This window comes from Amphiura filiformis, chromosome 5 (genome assembly GCF_039555335.1).
Source record: "Amphiura filiformis chromosome 5, Afil_fr2py, whole genome shotgun sequence".
Classification (NCBI taxonomy): Eukaryota; Metazoa; Echinodermata; class Ophiuroidea; order Amphilepidida; family Amphiuridae; genus Amphiura; species Amphiura filiformis.
Genome location: NC_092632.1, coordinates 9,619,510 through 9,645,522, shown reverse-complemented (window position 1 = coordinate 9,645,522; position 26,013 = coordinate 9,619,510). Strand labels below are relative to the sequence as shown.

The window sequence follows — 26,013 nt, the reverse complement described above, 5'->3', positions numbered from 1 at the left end:
CTGCCCATCACGCTAAATAAATCTGATGCATATCAAAATCAAAATTCAGTTTTTAATTTTATTACATGAGCCATTCTCAGAGCTTTATGGTTCCAGGGTATTGCCATCTTAGTGTTGCTCAGAACAATGAAATACAAAGGAAGTTGATATTATTATTGGCTATCCCAACATCGCGACTCATTTTGCTTAATCACAATAATTTTGTCCAGCATTTTCTTGTACTTCTCAATTTGTCTGAAATTGAAATCAACCAAGGATGTTCTATTTGAGTATCATCAGGCCAGATAAATTATACACAACATAAAATAAAAAAGACCAAAGTTGTACAATTGTCTACACATTTTACAATTTTATTGCACATCACCAATTGTTTTCATTACCAAGTGCATGCTTACATTATAATGTACACTTAAACAAATTGCAACAAAACAAAGATGATATCATCTCATTAATACCTAGTATATGTCATAAATTGTTGGTAATTTTTGGGTTTTGTCTGTTTATGGACACAATGGGTACAATATTTTCAAGGTAGCAAATGCAAATGTTTTTAAAACCCTATAAATGTGTAATAAATGTGTGTTGGTTTTGGTCAAAATGTTTTAATAACATTTTAATGTCAGGTTATATAGGGTCAAGAAAACATTTTTATGAAAAAACACTACTACATTTTAAAAATGTTGTCAAAATGTTATTGTACAATATCATCAGCAAACATTTTTGCAAAATATTTTGTCAACACATAAATAACATTATGTTAGAATGTTTTGCAGCAAGTTTTCAAAAATGTTTTCTGAATGTTATAAAAACGTTTTACCCCCCTTGATAAACATTTATATATAATCCGACATTTAAATGTTTTTTTGTCCACCTGGTCCCATTCAGCACAAAATATGGCTAGGCTACCTGCGGGCTGTCAGTTACCTGTAGGTAGCCCATACACCATCAAGTGGGTGATGTTATAGAGTGTTTACAAAATTAATCTTTAGGTCTATTTACATGGCAGTGTTTAGTCCCAGGCTAATATGAGCCTGTATGAAACCACTGAACACATACTCACCCAAAAGAAAGAAATTATTGTACCTATTGACTGGTTTAACATGCACTTTAGAAAACTCTTGTTTTCAGGGCTTGCATGTCGTAAGTAATGAACAATTTCATATGTTCTGCATTAGATACTATGTTTTTGATAACATATTCAGTGCTCAATTCTAAAAGCACAGGCTTTGTTTGTGCCTGATTGCACCACACTTTGTTCCAACTTACCTTGGGTGTATTACATTGGTTAGAAGAGAACTTAGGGCACATTTTTTGCCCCTCTAGCATTGTCTGATTGTATCACATCGTAAAAGATCAACATCTCATTTACTGAACAAGCTGTGCTGCGCTGCATGACATTGGTGTGACATGATAAACAAGGCATTAGAGTAGACAAGTGCCAAAGTTCCCTAATAGACAGGGTAGGCACGTGTTTGTGTCAAAAATGATGAGCCATAGCACATGTAACCATTTTACATGTGTACAAATTGTGCTTGATAAATGTCATAGTGACATGATATTACTGTTAACAAATCCAATCATGCTATAAAACACTTCTTTTACATTACAGGCTTAAAATATATTATATTAAATATCAGATGCAAACTGGCTTAAAATATTTCATATTTTACCCATTCATTCATCAAATACTATACAAAGTGTCCACATTGTGCTGAAATTGTGCACACAAAATATGCCCATCTAATCTGCCATATGATGAAATACACCAACTTATACAAGGCTATTTTGCAGCGCGAAACCTAAAATGAACCACTCAGTCCACCAAGGATTGACAACAAACGATTTTGTTTCATCTGGATCAAAATATCTTCTGCAAATAGCTCATTGACAATCATAACATAGCAATCTATAGACCACCTCCACCAAGGATTTAATAACAGGCAATATCAAACAAGATTTAAGTCCTCCTAGACCTTTGGGAGAGAAAAAAATGTAATCTCCATGTTGTAATTTTAGTTTATCCCTCACCCCTAGGGTGGATTGGGTGTAGGAGGCCTATGTACTACTTGCTTCCACTATGCTGATTGTGTTGGATTTGGCAGGGTAAGTGCATATGACTAGTTGATGTACGTTTGCGAGGCTCTGCTCCTTGCATGGACCATACAGGGCAGAATTGCAGCGTGTCAGTTCTGTCACAGCTGGCACTTTTGTTCTTCTTGGACATTTTGTTCAGTACACCAATGATTCTACCACAGGGCTGAATTTTTTTTATTGCACAGACTATTTTGAAAAGATTTTCAAGGAAAGTAGCCTTTGCGTGTACTTTTCGCCCTTGGACAAATATTTCAAATGCTTTACAATTATATACATCATAGATATCCCATCCATGTTTTTCATTAGTGAAGCATGCAGACATTTTCCCCAGAAAACTTCTGTAATATGAGAAAAATTGTGTATTTTCCTAAGTGGCAGTCACAATAGCATTCACTCATGAACACCACAATTAAAAAATAGAACCTGAAGACAATGAATTACTTCACATTTTTACACAGATGTAGTATACAGCATTGTCTGATTCAATGCCAAAAAATACAGTTCTAGGTTTTAAAAATATGAGAGAGAGATTTCTGTTCATGTCAACTTGAAAACTGACCATATTTGCAGTGTTGTTGCCAACACAGTCCAACCCCTTTTATCCATGACGGGACCATGCATTGGTCGGACAGGTGACAAATCTGGATAATTGAACTATGTGTAGTAATTAATTTCTACAATAAAAGATTACTCAAGAAGGGGATAACAATACGGAGAGATGGTATTTGGGTGTTGTATGCAAAACAGATATGTCCTAAATGCTTCACAGCATGAAATTAAGCAATCAAAGCATTAAAAATGTGTTTTCTTATTTAGATTGCATGACTGGATACCTGCTATCCATATAAAGAGGTCTGGATAAGGGAGATTGGGCTGTATTTCAACTTCACTCAATATCTTTTATCTGTATTTAAAGTAAGTGCATAGTTCTTAGATTCAAATATGAAAATTGTAAAAACAATAAATGTCATATTAACATCACAAAAAAAAGTGCTATAATTTTTCTTGAATCGGGAGAACTTCCTGCCAGGAAAATACTCACGCTTTGTTGATATTAATTTACAGATCAAATGAATAGTTCTTCACTTGTGTAATAAGCTTACAATTATAAAAAGGCCATTGTGATACAACCTTGATGTTTGTTTGATAAAAATGCCAAATTCTCTAATACCCTGTCAATTTTTCAAGTAAAAGTGGTAAAATTTAAAAATTATAAGTACGTATCGTACAAATTTTGCCACAATTTAAGAAAATATGTGTCATTAAAACAAACCTAGTAAAATATATTTGTAAAAATTAACTATATAAAAGAAAGTGATGTTGATTGAGATTTGTAATGATGCCAAAATTTACACACAACATGAAGTTTAGGCCATATTAAATTGCTTGTCTCAAAGCTCTTCAGAAATTTAAATGTTATTGTGGAATATGGTTTTATTTTGCAGCAAGATTGATTTTTTTTCTCTGACAATTAACAAACCAATACCCAACATGGGATGACCACATACACAGTAGCTACATGGCAAATCTTGTTTCACATAGCTATGCAGATTTTTGAAACCAACATTTTAGGCACATTAAGAAAACTTTTCAACTCTTTAATAAAAAACCCTTACTTCATATAAAATGCTTTGAATCATTAAAAATATCTATCCATTAAAATATTGTTCAGATGCATTGATGGCACCCATATATCATTAGGCATGAGATTGGTATTACTTGAAAAAAGCTGAAGTAGTACCAAAAAAAACCACCTGTAAGCAGTGTGAAATTGGCAAATACAACTCAAAATTAAACTGAAAATAAATTTCAAATGGATGAATTCAGCTGATCATAATGAAAAATCTCATGTGTGTATCATGTTTCTTCCCTTGGAATGCCGGCTTTTGTAAAGGTACACATGCATGTACATCCACCAAACATATATCCTGATTATATTTAAAAACAACTTGACACAGTGATTCCCAGTCTAGAAAGAGCATTTGTTAACATACACAATACAATACCTCTATTGCACACACACTTTGCACTATGCCAAATTAACTTCCACAACTAGGACAAATTAGTAAGCCTTCACCAATCAACTGTTCTCATAATTCAGTAAGCAAATAGTATGGCCACAACTATAATCCCTTTTCCTGAATCTACTCATACAAATTTGACTGTTGGTTTTAGGTGGGACTATTGATGCCGATTGGTCAATAATGCATCATGGATCTTAAATGATACACTATCACAGTTCTTATGCATGTTGCCTTTGGTTATAGACGAATCCAATAAGCCAAGACATGGTCAGGACTTTGTTGGCCATTACTGGGTCCCGCAGCACCAAACTGCCAACTGGTGTTGTGACTGCCCAATTGGGTGGATTAAAGCTGCTTAAAAATCGATGTTAGATTCTATTGTGCTGTAAACTGTCATCATTCTTTTGTCTACGTGTAACACGGGTGATAGAATGCATTTTAAAACCCCCTCCAAGGCCGCATCATTTCACATTTTAGGTGAGATTAAGCCGACGGGGACCCAGCAATGGCTGCCATTGAGGTGTAGGAATGCGTGAAATTGGATTCGTCTATAGCACCTTACACCTATTTGCAAAAAGGAATGCTGGCCAAATTGTGACCTTGTTACCATAGAGCAAACCTGTTTTAAGGCTGACCAAATGCAGGTTTCCAATGACCCAAGCCACGGTTCTTTGGCCTAATGTAAGCTTTGACTGGTTCTTGTATACCGCTACCACCAGGTCCCAAGCCTGTACCAGGTGACCAACCCATACTTTGTAGCATGCGATTCCCTATGTTGTTATCCGGGATGGGTTTGTCTGGACCAACAAGACCTAAAAATAAACAAAATGTTAAAAAGAATCATGAGATCATGATAGAGGCATGATTAGGTCTGACCAAAAAGATTAGACTGCATGGGAGAGCTAGGACTCAATATAAGCCATGCTTAAGGTTTCATACCACTAAATCCGCCTGTGAAGCGGTTTCCGGCAAAAGTTTATCATGCCTATAGTCCCAACTTTGCATAAAAATTTTGCAAAATCGGTACAATATTAACAATTTTAGTGTTGCAAATCGTGTTTTGCTAGAACTTGTGAATGTGATCTCTACTAATTTGAACAAGAAAACGCCAAAATTTGAGTGATGTTTACGATGATGAGCGCATGAACACACAAGGTCAAAACGCGGTTAGCAGTCGGACATAAACACGGGAAAATCGGACCTTTTTATATAGCGCTATTTTTCTCAAAAAGTAGACCTAAAATGTTGTGTCATTTTCAGCAGATATGTTATGCAGAATTTTGTTATGATTAAGATGATATCAAATATATATTTCAAAGTAAGACGTAACTCGACTTATGGCCTAAAACGTGACCCCTATTTTGCATGTAAAGTCAATGGAAAGCTATTTTGTGTTATGTACCCTTAATACTATGGGATATCTTCCATATTGAATTGTCACACATTGGGAACACAGAAGTGTACCTTGTTCAGTAAAGACACAAAATCAAATGAGAATTGACACTGTAACCTCTGAATGTTAAATCAACGCACAAGAATGTAAGTCTCACCCTAGTATGAGTTGAACAAAGTAATGAAAGTATAACTGAATTTTAAGAAATGCCCTAAAATCTTTGTGAGTTTTTGCAAACAGTAAATGCACTCTTATCTCACCTTCAAGTGGTACAGTAGGTGGTGGTGTTTTTCTTCGACGCTTGGCATCAGCAAACTGTGGGTAGTGTGACTGAGTTGACATGACACTATCCTGCATTGAGTACTTGGATGAAGACCATCTTTCAATATCCATGGGAATGAGTGGACGGGAATCTCTGTTGAGTCAAGTAAGAAAATTGTAATGACAAATAATTAGGATTTGATTTAACCTTGGTGTACAATGTACATAAGTTATACAATACATGGTATGAAGACAAAATGCAAGCTACAAAGTGGAAACATTTCTTTACAAGTTGAAGTAAGGATGAGCCTTGGTTCGGTCGTGGAGTTAGTGAGGTAAGCCACATCAGGATTGACAAGCGTAGAGACGTCGGGAGGTACTACCTACCAACAGTGTATAACGGTCTTCTGAGTCGACTGACACCGTCTGGTATCAATGGCTCAGAATAGCCCAACAGCACCTGAGCACCCCATGGGTCCGATATTATTGGGGTTGACGACATCCAAGAATAAACTGGATGAAAGCTTCCTCTCTCGGTAAGCAATCAAATGTTGTGAGAATAAAAGAATCAGAATACATTTCTGCAACTTGCTGCAAAAAGTGGCATACTGAACCTTCAGTTATACTAGCCAGTAGTCATTTGACTGATCACATGACACGGTCCATCATATGTATACCTTCATTTGCACAAGTACATCACTTTACAAAGCTCTATAAAATGTTCACTTCATTATCTATTCAAGATCTAAAAATGCATAGGTTTTATACACATTTGTATATCTTAAATAGATTCTGAAGTCATTACAAGTTACAAATCTGCCCCAATTTGGATACAACATTGTAATTTTTTTTAGATTAAAAAAATGCATTTGGAGCCAAAATATTTGATGTGTGCTGCAAATAACACAATTGCATATTTGGAGCAGCCCTACATTAAACTTACCTAGTTTTAATTAATACTGGTGACCTTTTTCTTCCGCTGCCCTCTGTCCTTATATCCAGTGAGTAGAGTGAGGCAAGCTGGCCAAGTTGAGTGTGCTGTTGTTTCTTCATGGGTTGCAGTAATAATCTAAGAATTGAGTAATGCAAATTATTTAGTAGGAGCACCATGGGTATGGTTTGTTTTACTAAACTTAATTGTGAGAGTCTCAATGAAAGAGTTGTATACAATGCATTTGTTGTTATAAAAAGGACAAGCTGGTTGATAAGCAACCACCTGCAAACCCAGGGGTCCAAGTTTGCCAACAGATTCTCATAAAATAGATGTCACATAATTAATGATTTAAACCTATGCTCTCAACACACTGCTGGTCTCAACATTGACCTTCATCAGGAGATTGGAGGTCAAAGTTGTGCGCGTAGTACACACCCGTACATTATACAAAATCAATGTGGTTCATATTTTTCTAACATTTGCTCTGATTGGTTCTCACTATCTAGGAGTGTATGAATTTAATCTGGCCAACCAGAACTGACTTTTTGACTAGGTGGTATCACCTAGCTGAAATCTTTCTAGTTATATAATCCTGTATGGTGGTCTGGGTTCTACCCGGTGAGTTATATATCACTCTCCTGAGTCAGTTATGAGTCCTATCAGGGATGTGGTTTCATTTCAAATCTATGATACTGTGAGGAGAGCAATAACGACTTGCTCCTGCCTGCATTGAAACTCAATTGTCCATAAAACAAACCAGTACTTACTCTCTTTCGTGAGGATTCTTCATAAACCGCACAATCTTATCATTTACAACAGACAGTGATGATTTCTTTAATCTTTGCTATAAAAAGGAATAAACAAACAAAAAATATTATTTCACCAAAGTAGTCACAAGTTTTGTTCTATGATGCAATCTGATATGCTAATGATATTCCTCCACCCTTCCCATAGAGCTTTGCCTCCGCGTAGGCATCCTGGTTATCTGTATGTAGTAATTCGTCGGCTGTATTCCATAGTGGCGTATAGTGATTTTTGGTCATTTTTTTGAAAATTGGCACTTATGTTTTTAATGATGTTCTCTTTCATTTTTTCTAAGTCTCATCAGTCATAATTAGCTAATTAATTAGTAATTAATTAATTAAATGTGGCATATAGTTACAAAGTGACATTTTTTGTATTCCATAGTGGCGTATCGACCATACGCCACTTTTTATACACATTTTATAATTATGAAATATCGGCAAAAATGAAAAACATCGTATGTCATAGTGGCGTGACGCGTGTCGGACCTATACGCCACTATGGAATACTTAACGACGAAAAGTAACGCCATAGGGATTACACGGCGACCGAGGTGGCGTCACGGTTAACGTAAGGTTAGGGTATTGCGTTTTGTTCGTTTTCCATAGTGACGTATAGATTTATTGTCAGTTTGCCAGCAATAGTATGTATTTATTTCTTTTGAAAAATATATAACAATAAAATCTATTTAGTTTACTACAGAAATTTCACATCATTTACAAAATATAATGAATGTCTGATTTACACAACTCGATTTTAAATTGGCATTTCTTCAAACCCGATTTTCTCGAAAAGTTGTTTATTCATGGCGCCCACTATACGCCACTATGGAATACGGACGACGAATTCATCTTGTTATTATGTAATTTTTATACCATCTTATCTCTCACTTTCAAAATATGCACATTTATATTTCTGCTTTAGTATAAATTATGTGTGTAAATTACTGAGGTTGTTTCAGTGTAGGGTGATTAGTAAAACAATATTACTACTATTATTATTATGCAGAGACTCAAACTCGTACAGTCACACACCAGAGTCTAGCGCCATACCGACTTGTGCGAACTGGACTGCTAACAAATTGTATTTGCATCTTAATGTGATAACTGACCTTAGCTTTCATTCTCTGCCTACACCCTCTGACCTGAACATCATCCATGTTCTGTAAACCTCGTAACCTAGACTGGAAACCTGTATGAAAATAAAGAAATAATCCATCAGGATACAACTTTATATATGACCGTGTCTGTGACAGCTTTAGACTCAGTTATACATCAAGTTTATGCTGTGAAATATGGCATAAAATCATGGTGATTTCTTTGACAGACTTAAATTGCTACTTTAGAGCATTACATGCAGCACTGTCCAATTTAGCAATTTCCTCAAACCAGAGTATTTCTGTTATATACAAAAAGAGTTAGAATGGAAGAGTCTGGATTCTGTATTGAATTGTGTTATGGGAAATCCACAATATTGGGTTGTTGTCCATAGACTAATACAGACTATTTATCAACAGTCAAAGTCCGCGTTTTGTATGCTGTGAATTCCCGCATGTTCATGAGGGCCGATTGTTTGAGTCTAACATATCATGGCGGCATTGTGTGCCTCCACGTATACGCGATAGAGCGTATACGGGATGGAGCGTTGAGTGTCTTCGTGTTTACTTGAAAGACTATGTGTATAGCAGTTTTATCTGTCTCACTTCATGGCACGATCGGCCCTCATTATCGGGGCAACTGTTTGTGGTATGTCTTTGTCTCTTTTGTCCATGGTTGTGTCGCTTAGTAACCCAAATATTGTACCTCTGGAATTTTTCTGCCTTACAGCACAGGTATACAAAGGTTTGTGCATGTATTCTCCAATTCACCTTTTGGTAAATCCTTTGCATGTGGACCCATAGTATGACTTACTTCTTTGTGATCCTCTAGACAGTAATGAGAATGTCCCTGTTATGATACTGGTGAAGCGTTCATCCTCCAGAGGCATAGAGTTTTTCTCCCACCATGGGATGACTCCTGGAATGCCACACACTGCTCCACCCCCGGGCTCAAGGAAGAAATCACTCTGCTCGTCATCACCTGAAGTATTAACAAAATATACCATGCTTTATTTGATGTTTTTGTTTACATGATATCAGTAAAGTATAGTTATTGAAAGTACTGTGATCGTTCAAGTGTTTCACACTATTGTTATCAGTGCAGATCTACATTTTAAAACACATTGCGTGTGCGTGGGGGTGTTCACTGCTATTTACACCCATTGACACAAAGTGCTGCTTCAGATGTATGAATTCCAATCAACTTGAGAGGCCAAAAAATGGTTTTGTTGCCCTCTGCGGCTGGGTCAAATTCCGAAAAAGCTAGGCCTGTTTTTTTTAAATTTATGTTTTTGTGATATTTCTGAACTATTTTTCTGTCTTTCAGTTAATGAAATGTGTGTAAAAGTGCCACAAAACCAAGAAAACCAAAAAAACAAGCTCGGGTTTTTACTCCACATACTCGGTGTAGTGGTATATTTTCACATTTGTCATTAAAAAAAGTGTGTAGGACCTACTCATTGAATCACCAAAACATACATCTTGAAACACGGCGAAATGCAAGTGGCCAAATGGCCGACTGACCATATATTCAGTGGTGAATAGTATTAAAAATTTGACAAATGTTTTTGAGCTCATTTAAAACAGATTTTTGATTCAAAAATATATATTAACATATATATTTACGAACATAAAGTACACTTTTGTTTAATAAAATGGAAAAAAAATATTTGTTAATTTTCTTAGTCAGCATTATATACCAAATATTGCATGAACAACATGTGGTTTTAACAAAAGCATGTGACAATCAGGTTTGATCTGACAGCTCGTAGCTCTAGAGCATGGTGCGAAGAGAAGATGGACACCTTCGCAGTTTGCATGTCGAGGCCATCATGTGTGCTTTGGCACTGTAGCCAGCATAGATTTGGATGGGAATTTCTTAGGGTTGTTTGACAAATTTAAAACCGTAGACATGGCAGATATTAGTCCCAAACAAAAATGTTTGGTAGACTCATAACCGGTGCGATCTTACCTTTCCGATGTTGATTAAGATACTTCTTGCATCGATCCCGAGATGCGGAAAAACCAATAGTCATTTTGTCCCACATAAATGAATAAATAACAAAAACCCGATCCCCGGTGGACTCACCCAAAAGGTGACGTCACACCATATGATCGCCCCTTATCCGACTTGGGATCCCCTACTCGGACCAAACTTGTAGGGGGTGGCCGGGGTCCGGGATAATCAACATCGGAAAGGTAAGATCGCACCGGTTATGAGTCTACCAAATATTTTTGTTTGGGACTAGACTCAGTACACCGGTCGATCTTACCGGTTCCGATGTTGATTAAGCTACTTCTTGCATCAACATCTGAAGGATCGATCTAGCAAGTAACCGACGGATGGAGGTACAAGATTGGTCAGCATCTGATCAGGGATCGGGAGCGGGTAACGATGGTTTTCGCGAGGTCAGAAATATTTTCCCCCAGCGGTCGGGAAAACAAAAGGACCACGCGATCACAGACATAAACCTCCTTACTTAATAAGTTTGGTGGTTAAGAATAGCGACACTGGTTCTTACCATGCTGAGTATTCTGTATAGTCTGAAAACCTGGTACCCGTACACCACCGTATTATGATCGCCAACAATGTCCCGGTAAACCTCCCGCCCGTCTCTGATTACTAACGTAAACGGAAGTATCGTAGAGAAGGGCGAAGGTGGCTTCCGGGACACCGCCTGCGGGATCTCCTCAAGGGACAACCGAACGGTATACCCAAGATGATGAGATAGCTTCGTGTCGAGTGGGTCGTGGACGCGAAACCTTCGCGATCCCCGGACCCCACCAACACCTGGACCAGCCATTGCGACAGCGGCTGGACCGAAAGGCTCTGTAAGGGTGATGAATGCGGTCGTGAGTCCTCGCAAGGCTTGTGTTCGGAAGAAATAGTGCTGCAGCGCCTTATCGGACACCCCAGCCTATCTTTGGCTTCAGCCGAACCTTGCCCAACCCTGGGGATTGGAGAGGGACGAATGTCGGTATGCACCGCGCCCGTTCAGTAGTCACGAGAACAGAGCGCCCGAAACAGTGTCGCTCCAGTGTTTGTGAACACGGAAGCTAACCTCGAGACCGTGTGCAACTCAGCACCGCCGTCTCGAAGCCAACGCCAAACCGGAAAGCCATCTTGAGAGTTACGTATTTAAGCGTCGCTTTTGACGGAAGGTCAAAAGGGTGACCCTTAAAGTAATCTAAGACTGTGTTGGGATCCCTTAGGAGGATCACTTTCCTTTTGGTAGACACTCGTTGAACATACCGTCGGGCGTAGACTAATAAGGTAACCATCGGTTATGATGGTCGACCCGTCTCGAAACCTCGGTGAATGGAGAGGACAGCTGACTTATAGCTGGCCCCAGTGGCCCGCTGAAGTCTTGCTTGGAACTTTTCTGTCAGAAACTCCGAACTAGCAGCACAGAGGCTCTAGCGGAGAGCTATTTGTCTCATTGCACCAAGCGTAGTATGGAGCCAGACTCTGGCTATACGTGCGGAGGGTAGACTTCCGTCTAGCCCGGCGATGAGAAAAACAGCTTCTGATGAAAAGTATCCCTCCGCTCTGCGTTCCTGGTAAGGGCCATGCAGCTAACTGCAGGTGCTCTAGTGATAGACTGGTACCTCCGCTCCGGGCATCCGGAGTAGATCTGGTACCTCGGGGAGTGCCAGCGGCCTTGCCGCTAGCAGAATGACAATGCAGTCTTCCCACCCGATCTTGGTCACCACCCTCATGAGTAGTGAGATCGGAGGGACTGCATAAGCTGTCATCCCTCCCCAGTCTATGGACAGAGCGTCCACGGTGAATGCTTGGGGGTCCGCGACCCTTGAGCAGTACACCGGCAGTGGATGATTGCGATGAGATGCGAACAGATCTTTCGAGGGGTGGTACATCCCCTTGAAGATCGTCTGAGCGACCTGCGGAGCAAGGGACCATTCTGCTGGTCCCGACCCCCTTCCTCGTGACAGATTGTGCGCGAGGATGCTGGTGACGCCCGCGATGTGTATCGCTCTCATCGTAATCTGCCTGAACTTGCACCACCCTATCAGGTGTCGTGCATGCAGGCTCAATCGTGGTGGCCCGGAGTCCCCTTGTCTGTTGGGGTAGGCTACCACGGTTGTGTTATCCGTCAGGACAACGGTATGTGATTCCACGATCACCTCCTCGTGAGCGAGGGAGGTTGATGTGAAACTCTGTCTCTATGGCCCCCATAGGCCCGAGACGGAGTCTCCGTGGATGTGGACCCCCCAGCCCCGTGTTGACGCGAGGGTCGGCACTACGTGACATACCGGGGTGCAGGAAACCTGACACCCTGGGTCAAATTGGGCTGATGGGTCCACCACCAGAGTTCTCTCGCGCGATCTCCGACAACGGAACCGCGAGGGATATTGGTGACGACTGGGCCTGCAAGCAGGCTAGAAGGTGTAGTTGGGTAAGCCTAACGTAGAAATGGCAGTACGGTACGAGGTCTACCATACTGGCCATTAGGCCTACCACCTTCATCCATGCCACAGCGGGTTTTGCCCGAGACTCGGCCAAGAGTCAGGCACACCGCACCATGTTCGTCACCCGCTCGGGTGAGAGCACCGCGAACCCCTCCGTGAGGGTGATCTGGGCCCCTACAAATAGTGGTGTCTGCGTCGGGACCACGCTGGACTTTTTGAGCTGATCAAAAATCCAGGGTCCCGCACCCTGGACTATCAACCCCATGAGACCCGTAGTCTTCAGTGGAGTGCGTCCGTATATGAGCCAAACGTCCAGGTAGCAACTGATGTTGACACCCCTGTGCTTCAGGTGCGCTGCCACCGCTCTGACCAAGAGTGTTAAACACCCTGGGAGAGATGGACAGGCGGATGGCGGTATCAAAACTGGTAATTTTGATCCTGTACCTAGAAGCGCAGATGCCTCCGATCTTGAGAGGCGATTGGCATATGCAGATAGGCGTCCGAGAGATCTAGCGATGCTGTTCCCATGCCCCTGATGGGGCAGGCTAGCACCGAGGCGAGAGTCCCCATTCTGAACCTCTTGGGCCTGAAGAACGTGTTCAACAGCCTGCGGTTCCGGATGGGGCCCCCGGCTCCGGTCTTCCTTGGAGCCAATGGCTCCAAGATCACCCGTAGAACGGGGGTAGACCGGGACAATCGCCCGCCGTGAGAAGCTGTGTGATCCCTGTCAGTAGTGCCCGACGCTGGGGGCCGTCTGACGGCACTACTGTGGACCTCTGAAATGTGCAGAAGAAATGTGGGGAGACTGGGTTGCCAGTCTGTAACCCCCACTCACCACTGACCATACCCAGGCACTCAAAGAGATGGTTTCCCACCTCTGGGTGAAAGCCATAAGCGGTCGTCCACTGGGAGATCCCCTGTGGAAAAACCGCTGAGCCCCCAGGAATGCTCTGCCTAGCTTCCCTTGGAAGAGCGCTTGCTCTTCTTCGGGCTTGCCAGCTGTTCCTGTGCTCCCCTTGCGCCTCCCAGAAATGGGTGCTACAGAGGTAGTGGGCTCGGGTACGGTTGGTGGTGCACGGCCTGCTGAAGTCGGAGCTCCTACCCATGGTAAGGGCAGTTTCCGACTTCTTCAGAGTGCTCCGTTGGTAGCTTCTTGCACGGTCCTCCACCGTAGCGCAGAAGCATCCAAAGAGAAAAAGGACCCTGCCTTTCCATCGCGTTGAGCGATTGGAGTGGCAGGCCCCACCCCCCGGCGCTGAGTGGACACCCTATGGGCTAGGCCCATGGAGTTCTCGTTGAGGCTAGCTGTTAGCACCGCTAATAGGCTCACCTCGCGGGAGAGCTCAGATGTTGTCTGAGCGTGATACGCTTGACGACATCTGGGTCCCTCTCGGATCCCCTCAGGTAGGTCCCGTGGTCCTCCCGCGTTACACGCAGAGGAAGCGTGCAAGCACGCGGCGTCATAGCTCTACTGAGCTCGACAGCCCTACGATATCTACCCGTGAGGTTTGCCGGGAATGAGAGTGCAGGCGTCCCCTGTGAGGAAGCAGCAGCTGAGCATCCTACTGAAAGGATCCCCTGGTCCTCCTCCATGGACTCCCCCTTAGGGGGTCCGGAGGAAGATCAGTGCCGTTGCTCCCCTCGCGGGGCAGCGGGGGAAGGAGATTGTAGTGATGTCACTACCGGACTCAGCTTCCGACTCCTTTCCCTCGCCCACAGTATCCGTATCATGCTCCGATGATGACGGTAACTGAGGACTGGCATCTGAAAGCGGGTAAGAAGGCATAACCACTGTGTGGCTCGCCGACTACCTGCCAGCAGAAGAGGGAGTACTCCCGCAAGACCCTGAGGTATCCGCCATGGCACCACTGGGTCCGCATGCTCTCGCAGCCGTCGTCCTAGCGCTTAGCAGCACGGGCCTACCCTGATCAAGATCTGGGTTAGCCCCATGCCGGCTGGCCTGGTCAACAGCTGATGTTGGTACTGCGTGGCCATCGCTAGGCGACACTTGCCACGGTGCTAGGCCGTGGAAGAAACACCCTGCGGCGGGTATCCACGGGGCATACCCAGCCGGCAGCTGACCCTGAAAGGATCCGCCACCAGGGTAACCCCATGGTACTGCAGTACCAGCACCGCCTCCCCCCCCCTTGTTGCCACAGAGACTGTGGCGACTAAAGCGGTGCTGCGGTACCGGTCGCGGTATCAGCGTGGGTACCCTTGAGGGTTCCCAACTGTGGACCGCTGTACCCTCGCCACACTGCGTTCCCTGTTGAGGGATCAAGCTGTGTGCTGGCGTGTACCGGCGCTGGTACTAGCATGGGTACCGTGAGGGTTCCCGGCTGTGTACCGCTGTATCGTGGTTCCAGCGTAGGTGCCCGTGAGGGCTCCGGCTGTGTACCACTGTACCCATGCCTCACTGCGTTCCCCGCAAGGGATCAAGCCGTGTGTATGGGTACCCGCTATACCGGCTGTCCCTTGGCTAGAGGGAGCTTGCCTAGTACCACGGGTAGCTGAGGGTGCATACCCCCGATCAATCACCTCGCCACCTGAATAGGCAGCGTCAATCAATGGAGCTATGCCCTGTTGATTTGACAGTGATCGATCAAGAGAGGGTAATTGCCCCATTGACGGTAATGGATCACCCACGCTCCGCTGGCTCTCGAGGACATAAGTGGGTTGTTGATCAGCTAGGCTGTTCAAGCTACTTACTGTACCCTCTAGAGCTTCGCCCAAGGTCGCTGTGTGTGGCGGACCACTCACGGCAGCTATGGGCGGGTGCATAGCGGCTACCACTGAAGTCAAGCCGTAGCTCGTCTTTGTAGCTGCCACCGAATGCACCTGGGTCGCTGTCCCGTGAGAGACTGCGAGCCCAACCCCTGAATAATCGCCAGCCAGTCCCTGTGGACAGCCAGCAGCTATTCTAGGGCCCAGGGTATCACTCGGCGGTCCCGCCATGGAACGCTGCCGTGTGACAACCCCAGTTGGTTCTGCTAAGACTACACCCACAGCGTTAGCAGCGGTATCGCTCTGCTGAACCCATGCATGCTAGGGTTCAACCCAGGCAAGCCCGGGTACCCTTGCATGCTGCCCGTCGCTGGCTACTACTGTGGCTGTTTGAGCCCGTGAGATATGCCTGCAACAGACGGGTGTCCTCCTGCTAAACACCCGTGAGGATTTTTGGCTAGAGGACTGGTATCCTCCTGCTACAAAACCCGCTAGGGTTTTCGCTGGTGGTTACCGCTCTGCTGCCTGCTACTTTGCTCCGACGTATAGTCAGTGCTTTCGCTGGCTGCTGAGCCTTTGGACGCGCTTAGCAGTCCCGAAGGAACCGCCTTGCTTGTCCGGGGACCGGAGCCCCCTTAAGCAGACCTGCCATGACCCATAGGGGCTGTCACAGCAGAATCTACCGTACGACTGGTATCCTCCTGCTGCAAAACCCGCTAGGGTTTTCGCTGGTGGTTACCGCTCTGCTGCCTGCTACTTTGCTCCGACGTATAGTCAGTGCTTTCGCTGGCTGCTGAGCCTTTGGACGCGCTTAGCAGTCCCGAAGGAACCGCCTGCTTGTCCGGGGACCGGAGCCCCTTAAGCAGACCTGCCATGACCCATAGGGGCTGTCACAGCAGAATCCACCGTATCGACCTTACCAGTGCCCTTGGTAGATTTCTTCTTCGTCTTATGGCGATGATGGAGCCTATCCCAATCGTCAAGCTGGAACTTGGAGAGTCCTAAGCAAAAGAAAGACATCTAGAAGATCGTGAGCACTCCCTGTGGGTGAAACAGAGCGGTGTGGGTCCCGTTCCGTCACCAGGGAAGGGCAAGCCCGACAGGGCCGAGGCGAGCGAGGAGAAAGGGAGGGGGCACTACCCCCCAACACGCGACTCAAGCCCAGTAAGCAAACCTGAGCACGGAGGCCGGTCGCTAACGTTAGTGGTAAAGTAAGGACTGGCTAACTTTATTACTAAATGTCAGACGGGTCCCTACCAATCCCCACCGTATGAATATCTGATTAACTTTCGTCTTATCGGACGGTAATGAAGACATAACGATAGAGTAATCACCCTAACATAGCAACAATAACCTACCGTACATGAAATACAATGTGTATGTACAAACATCTATTGTAACTTACAGGCTGCAATGGTTGTTTTACGTGGGAAACAAAATGAATGGCGCCAACGAGCGGCCATTTTGAATTGCTCGTGTGTCCCGTGATACAAACGGAGGCACGATATGTAGCTAAGTTTTCGAACGTTTTTGTAACTTTTTTCGCCAGAAAATGCCGTCAAAACTATCCTCAGCCGAACAATACCGGTTTGGTTTTACCTAAGGTGTGAAACTACAACCGTATATCTCGCCTCGGTCGAGAAATTGATACACAGTGCTATGAACAATCGATAGGCACGTCTGTGTCAGTCGGAGACCAAGGAGGATAAGGGGCGATCATATGGTGTGACGTCACCTTTGGGTGAGTCCACCGGGGATCGGGGTTTTTGTTATTTATTCATTTATGTGGGACAAAATGACTATTGGTTTTTCCGCATCTCGGGATCGATGCAAGAAGTATCTTAATCAACATCGGAAGCGGTAAGATCGACCGTGTACTGAGTCTGAGCTTATGGAAACAAAGATTGGAGTAGGGCTACAAGAACCATGGCAGTGAGCCTGTGTATGTCCTGCGGGATTTGGGCATGATGCATATCCAGTTCTACATGAAATAATAGGTATAAAATGGTTGTACATGTAACTGCTTGATTACAGAATTGATTATCTGTCTTACCTTCCCTGCCCTCATCATTGGTATAACCGCCATCTTCTTCACTACTTGAACTCAGGCTACTGGTTTCACTACAACAAAACATTATCAGTGTGTGAAAAGTGTAAGATAAGGCAAGGCAGTTTCCATGGCAACAGCCATTAATACCTTCTTTAACTGGGAAGTTTGCTCCATCTTACTAGGAAATTTGCTTTAAATAAATGACAGATGCCATGGAAACTGCCTTTTCTTTGAATTCTCCTAATAGCTTAAAAATTAAAGAGGCCTTGTATACATGTATATCAATAATATAAGGTATACCAACTTTGTTATGCAAGAAATCGCTAAAAATTATGAAAAAATGTGTGATTTTTTACCAAAATGTGCAAAGTCACTAAACATGCATTTTATGCCCCTCATGAATTTCAAGAGGTCATCTAAAACCATAGGTCACAGAACAATGTTGTGATTGACTTTTGTGATCCAAACATCCATCTCAATAATTTGATATATTCATGATGCATACATGTAAATCATATACACTTGGAAAATTTGAGTTCAAACCAATTTTAGTTGAGCAATAGGGCCAAGCCCATGAAGAGATTAACTGTAAGTGAATCAATTTAACCCTCTAAAACAATAAAACCAATAAACAGATTGGTACTCACTTTCCTCCTTTTGGTGTTGCTTCCATTGTCACATCACTTTCATTACTTGTACAACATTCCATAGCTCGTCCACCAAGTGTGGTCTCACTGGCACCATCACTTCCTGAGTGTTTTCTCCCATCGTCAAGGGAATCTGGGGAGCAGCATGCACCTTTCTTAGACAAGTCATCCATCACTCCTTCTTCTGTTACCACAAGAGGACTTTGAGGATTTGAATCCCTGTGACTACCACTTGATCCTGGACTCTGTGGGCTTGAATCTTTCCGTCGGACTGGGAGAGGAACAGGTGGTTTGCCACTTTTGCCCAAGTTCTTCTTAACAGTGGTGATATCAAATCCAAATTTACCCTTAACATTTTGTGAATTTTCGATGTCATCATCGTCTGTTTTTTTCTTTCTGGACTTCTTGGGTCTTTTTTGTCTTCCTTCTTGTATGAAGTCTGGGATAGCTGATGGGGCTGCTGCATCCACAGCCATTCTCTTGAAGCGTTTTTTCTTCCTGTGGGGTCTTTTCAATATGGTGTGGGTCTCTGTAACTGAATCCGATTCCCCGTATAAATTACTTGATGAGGTAACATTCAAGGAAGACAATCTTTTCACCATCATGGCATCATCGGAAGCAGAGTCACCTTGATACTGGGCTTGGGTTTTTGTCACATTTTCCATATAATCTTTTAGTGCCTCATCAAGACTTGTATCTGAACCATCACTGAATTTGATGGAATTTTCCCAAATTGGATTGGGATCTGCACGTCTCTTCCTGCCTCGTCTCTTTCTGGACTGCCTACGAGTCAATTTGGGGCTGTTGAATGCTGAAGTCTGGCAATCATTGTCTAGTTCTAACAAAGGAGAGGTCTCCTCCAGTGCCTGGGCTAATGCTTGAGGTAGTTCATCCATGCTACAATCATTTCCTGCAGTTACAAATGCAATTATTGACATTCAATGTTGTGTATTATGAAGTGAAATTCAGTAAAAGGTGGTTTTGGTCTTTGCTTGTTTAGACTCGTAACATATGGTCAAAGACAGCTAGAGTAAATGGCATGAAATTACGTCCAGAATGCATGAACAAACATTAGAATAAATCCATGTAACAAAGCATGTAAGGCCAGAAAACGTAATATGCGTAGTTCTTCATCAAATGATTCCAGCAAATTTATTTTGCAAGAAGCAAGAATCAAGATTGATTCTCGCACTGTGAAACCAAATTCCGACCCTGTAAAATTACTTTTCAAGACAAAGACCCTGCATGATATTGTTTTTACCCCATAATTTCTAGTTGTCCATGTCCAACTTAGTTTCGTTAGCACAAACATTGACTGTTTAAAAATCATACTGACAATTTTTTAACGGAATCTCTCTTCTAAATTGGACAATAAGTACCGTAGTCATGAAACACGTAGCGGAAGCTTGTGGTGGACACCAGTAACTTGCCAACTTGACACAGCGAACCCGCGTGTTTTGTTTGGGGTTCAATTGAAATTGCGTGGCCGGCATTGGCTAATAAGCCCAATTGCCATTGTAACTTCCGGTTTTTGAGAGCAGTTTTGGGACACTTTGACCTGTAACATATCGGGAAATTGCTGTAATTATTATTAATTTATTTATTATTGTCATGTTATCATTAAAAATATTTAAATAATTAATTTATTCAATAATAATGTTTTTGGGTTTGTTTTCATTCTTGTAAAACATTTTAGATTATATTTTGTATGCACAAAAAACAATCATACTCGGCAGTGGGGTTTGACTCCCACCCTTTTTATTTTACCCCCACCCTTTTTATTGAGGCACCCTTTATACTGAAAATTCCTGACCCCCACGCTTTTTACTGAGGCACCCTTTATACTGAAAATTCTTGACCCCCACCACTAGTTCTACCACTTTTTGCTTTTTCCGCTATTTGTAAACTGACAAAGTCACACGCAATTTGGTTCAAGTATCAAGTACCGTGCACGCAATTCTGCACCTATTTCACACGTGCGAGTCCGATGTTTTTCTCTCCATTAAGTTGATACATTACGTGAACAATGCAAATTATATGTGAAAAACTACTACTGTACTGTAAAATAAGCATTTTAATGAATAACTGTACTTTTATGGCGTTCAAATGTTGTTCTTGTCATGAAACTTGACGTACGCTATGTTCAGCGACATCGACTATATCCTACTTCTTCCGTGCTGCTTCGCTCAATCAATTATGCATGATAATGACGTCACTCATATACGATCAATGTAAAGAAAAATAACACGTCATGGAAAATCGGACATTTGCATATGACGTAGGTGTTTTGGCAGGGCTTCCGGGAGGATATTGTGTACATTGCACTGGATTCACGTAAACAAGCGCGAGCCTGCATCAAATGGAATTTTATCTTGCGACATAGTGTGCAAGTTTTGGTGATTTTTCTTGGAACTATGATTATTTTATCATTCAATAAAAAATATACTGTAAGTTGGAAGAAGCGCCACACTTTTTATTTCAATCCCACGCTTTATATCAGTCCACGCTTTTTACCCAAAAAGTTTAAACCTTTCACCAATTTTCAGAATTTCGAACCGGCACGCATTATAAAGCGTGGACTGCCGAGTGTGACAATTTTTCTGAATTTTCCCAAAAGGTCAGAGGGTAAAGTGTCCCAAAACTGCAAAAATGCATTGCAAACTTCCAATGCCGATTTGGCTTATTGTATGTACCGGTACACAATATGTTCCCACCATAGCACGATAGACACCCATATGCTGAAGGACGCAATGGTTGGATGTTTCTCACTAATAATTTCCATCATTTATCAAAGCCCTACACTCCTTCCGATTAAACCTTGACACCAAATGCAAAAGTACAATTTTAGTCCAATATCTAAAACTCAGGATCAATCTTTTTTCAGCAGCGTACATGTAGATTGATCAATATCTTTATTATTTTTTGAAGAATTCCTTAAGCATCCTGCTAGCCATCCAACGGGTATTAAACTATTATTTTCCACAAGGTCCTATGCACAAACTTGACATCGCGTGCGTATACGCGATGGTTAACGCATAGCAGGGTTCCCGTTAAGGTTTTAAAAATGTGCGTCCGTAATGACGCAAGTTTGCTGACGAGGTTGCAAAAACTTGCGTCCAGACAGAAATTTACGATTATGACGATACACACATACCCCAGGTCTACACCTCACCAAATGTTGATTGTTAAAAAAAAATAAAAGTGCATTTTCGCCGTGATATTCCATCTCCATTCGCTATGATAATTGTTCTCATTTCTGTGTCAGTTTTGGTCCGAAACGTGGTCAAAAACAGGTGCAAAAACATGAGCAAAGTCTGTCAATCTTGAGCAAATTTTCGTTCGTAATTTTACTTCCGCATTTCTTTTTTTAAATTAACGTGTTGTTGATGCTACAAAGCTAAAACACACGCTGCCACAAATAATACGAAACCGGGTTATCATTTGGATTTTGTCTTTAAAATTGCTTTTATTCATCGTAACAATAATACTAATAAAGGAAACCTAGATTATTTATGAGAAAATAAACATAAAATATTAAAAATTGAATATTGTCAGGTTGTGATAAATAATTAAATAAACATTAACCGCACGTACGTTAGTGGTACATGTTGAGTCCAGCATGCTTGCTTGTAAATGTAAACAAATCAATCGGGACTTCCCCAGGCCATCAAACAGCGATCGTTCGGAAAGCATGCAAAAAGTGCACGATTTCCTGACGTTGCATTTACAAATATTGCAGAATTTACTTCAATTCTTAGCAGGTGGGTCAAAATTTTGGGGCTTTTATTATCTTAAAATATAAAAGAATAAAATTTCTTATTTTTATCATCAATTAATGATAAAATTTCGAAGTTTTGTCTGCATCCACATGCATGTGACATGGACGCAAAATACTTGATTAGCCATGTGAACTTGCGTCCAAATTTGTAAAATACGCGTCTGGACGCAATGACGCACACTAACGGGAAGCCTGACGCATAGTGAGGAACACCCCACCGTCGCATCCTTTATCATATGGGTGTCTGTCTATCGCACTACAGCGGGGAATGAATACATAAATTTCACAAAATTGAGCAAATGCTGGTCCACAGAAATTCAATGGACTGCCTGCAACAAACTCGCACGCAGCATATATCAACAGATTCAATACAATATGTCATAAGGCTATTGAAACTTGATGTTGAGTTTAGCGTCCCATTTTTTTCCAGCTCATAATGAGGCAACTATTTCATTATTCATTATTCATTATTTTCAAGGTTTCATTATCAGCTGCCTTTTACCAATGCTTATGCGCTTTTGTTCATTCTAATTGGGTATCGCCAGTCGCAATATAATGTCACAAACACACCCCAACATTTATAAAAGTATAATTATCTTGCTTTTTGTTTTTCAAGTTTTAAAAGAAACTAAATGTATTCCGAAGTATACCATGCCAGTCTTCTTCACTCCAATTTGTACTAACCTCTCCGTATACATTTGAGGATGGGGGAAATTGGAGGTGGGGGGTGACTCATTAAATACAAAAATGCAGAACATTATGAAATAAATTTTTGGCACCAATTTGTCAAAACTAGGTCTTTCCTAGTTAAATTATTTACAACATCAACAATGTCCATCTGGTAAAAACATTTTGGCTAGGTTGATTTCTTTTCTAGTCTATTATCCCAAAGGTATATTGAAATAATTGGATAGAGCAAGGGTCAAAACCCTGTATATTTTTAATGCTAAAATATTTAGATGGATTCATCTAATAGTTCTCAAGGCTTTCTATAGTTTTCAAGGGTTCAAATAGAAAAAAAGGGTTTAAAACTTTTGCAGAACAAATTTTCTTTCTGGTTAGTAGTAATTTGCAAAATAATGAATTATTTTCAGATTTTACATGTCAAACGCGGCACAAAATTCATAATGCGGGCGGCGGACGCTAAACTCAGAATCAAGTTTCAAGTGCCTAATATGAGTATACACGTACCATTGAAAAATCCGACAAAACAAGAGGCTGCTTTGAGCACTTGGTACTAGCAAAATTATGTTTTTCACATGCATATGGGTCAAAGCAGTCTCTCTGCAGCCAGTTTGGTTCCACTCCCTCCACACAAACAGGCGGATTGAGCAGAACCAAACTGACTGCGGTGAAGACTATGCATCAACGCAATCATGTGACCTTAGTCGCTGCCTCATTAGAAATCATTATGACTTAGACTTCATAGGGCCATACTTCTAATTTTCTTTTCAAAATATCTCAGTTGCAAGGATTTTTTAAACAAATGGAATCAAATGATGACGTTTACAATTTAGGAAAGGACACATCATACATGGGACCTGAAATTTGTAAGTGAATTTGTGCTATATGATTTACGACACCTTATTGTAGTTCCAGTAACTGTAAGTACTGTAACTCAGGTCTGTAAAGGTCATTATGTTTTAAATGATAAAGACTGAAGTCTTGGTGGCAGGACTACACCTTATTCAGTTATTGTACAAATTTGAGAAGAGTAGTATTCTGTTTTAAAGAGATCTTAGAGATGCCAGTATGATATTAAACAGTCAATGTCTGGCATACAAATGTATACGTGCATATTTATGACAATGACTGTAACTGTATGATATTACAAAATTTACATAACCTACTCGCGAGCATATCCTCCGGAAAGACGGGCATAAACGTTGTTTATGTCCGTCATGAGACTAAGATCTAGAAACACCCCCGTAATGCTGTTTTGGGGAATTTTGCTAGCAGAATCTTTTTGATGAAAGTCAATCTTTGACTAGATGTAACTTTGCTACAGAAAGTGCTATGACAAAAAGGTTTTCACTGAGTGTTGGCTTTCTTTACTCAAGGGCTTTAATTTGATATATAAAATGATGCAGTTTGATGGCAAATTTGAATTCACCTGGCATACCTATTTACATAACCTACTCACGAGCATATCCTCCGGAGGCTCCGCTCTATACCTGATCTCATGTACCAATACCTTGTGTATTGGTACATGATTCGGCGGGTATACTTCAGCAATAGCGAATAAGTGGTCGTTTTTTACTCTTTTCAAAACGTCACATGTACACCAAATACAGCCCCGAAATGGTCTACTTTTAGCGTGCCTTAACTCCGAAACAGTTTAGTCAAAGTTAAAAATGCGATCCCCAACCCTTTGCTTACCTTGGACGAATTTGCAGTATTTTCCGCTAGCTCCGTGTTGAAAAATGTCCGGTACTTGCCCGGTACAAACATAGAAATGGCCACATTTGCTTCAGTCCTGGTATGAATATTTCTTCCGTAATCCAATGGTTCCAACGTGGGCATCACGATGATAGTCTCCTACACAACCAGATTGTGTCGGCCTGACGCTTCGTCGATCCTAAAAGTGAGGACAGCGTGAGCTCTTACCTGCGTAAAAGTCTGTTCGACAAAGGCAATAAGGATGATTGACAGCGCCGTTCATTGGGCGGAGCCATTATATTACGTCATGACAGCAGACAGGTTGCGCTGTTCTCTGACCTTGACTGTTCGTCACGTAGACATACCGTGACCTGGGTACACGCGATACAAAGCTGGGGGATGCGACTGCGGCCGCCATTTTGACACGCCGGTATCTACTCTTCAGAAAAATTACTTTTGGTGACGCTTTTATATCAAACAATTTTTGATAACAGATTTCTACTAGGATTTCAATTTTTATTAATGAAGGTGCATGTAGTTTTGAGGAATAACACGGGATGTTTCGAAGTTTTATTTCAACTGGTGGTGTAGGAAGGTGAGTGAATTCGTGAATGAGGCCGGGGATTGAGGTTTCGTTGTTTCAACGATCCGATAGTAGGGTAAGAAACGTAGGCTAAAAATGTCTAATGACGCCATGTTTACATGAAAACATTAGCTGTTGCGAGGTCAGTGTCGTTGAATTCGATACCTAAATTCCTTTCAGGGTATTCTGATTTCACTTATTTATGATGTGTACAAAAATTCACCATATAAACTCAAAAGTGTGAATGCAAGCTGTTATTGCTGACAATAGAAACATTGTTGCAAGGTCATTAAAAACAGGTATGTTTTACAGACGTACTTTGGCCGAAACGAGATACAGGCCAGTTAGGCAGTACTATAGCTCCGCTCCGGAAAGACGGGCATAATTTAACGTTGTTTATGTCCGCCTATCGACCAATCACGCATGCTGTTATATAACGCGTTCACGAATTCCATAGCGCGTATGTACGTACAAGTTCTTTTTTTATTAATTTTTACCTTTCATGCTTCACAATTCATGAATTTCATTTTACAAATTTACCGTCCATGTACAAATGATCATGATGTATTCATGCACTGCTGCTTACATAAAAAGTTACACTGACTTAGTTTACAATAAATCAAAGCACACATCAAAATTCAAAATGCGTGAAACAGTAGCAAAGTGTGTATATGCATACATACATTTTAAGCTTGATTTTCTACGCTTGTTTTGTCGGCTAATTTCGCACTCACATAGGCTCAGGCATGCAAAAATCCATCCAAATGATCAGATTCCGGTAAAAACAAACGAGGTCAAAGTTCGCAAATAGTTCG

At 41.9% G+C, this 26,013-nt stretch overlaps 1 protein-coding gene across 3 annotated transcripts; it reads right to left on the bottom strand.

The window, feature by feature from the left end:
* Positions 1–329: 329 nt before the first annotated feature.
* On the bottom strand, positions 330–26,013 carry LOC140152587 (G patch domain-containing protein 2-like). 3 transcript variants are annotated; one of them, XM_072174981.1, is made up of 9 exons: positions 25,933–26,013; positions 18,459–19,368; positions 17,815–17,882; positions 9,421–9,588; positions 8,622–8,701; positions 7,474–7,550; positions 6,716–6,841; positions 5,772–5,926; positions 330–4,930 (listed from the first exon to the last, which is right to left on the bottom strand). In XM_072174981.1, exons 2-9 carry the CDS (start codon positions 19,352–19,354, stop codon positions 4,743–4,745), a joined length of 1,758 nt encoding a protein of 585 aa, XP_072031082.1. In that variant the 5' UTR covers positions 19,355–19,368; positions 25,933–26,013; the 3' UTR covers positions 330–4,742. The 3 variants fall into 3 exon arrangements, with proteins under 3 accessions (XP_072031082.1, XP_072031081.1, XP_072031083.1); XM_072174980.1 differs by having other exon boundaries at positions 25,882–25,989; XM_072174982.1 differs by lacking the exon at positions 25,933–26,013 and adding an exon at positions 25,827–25,868.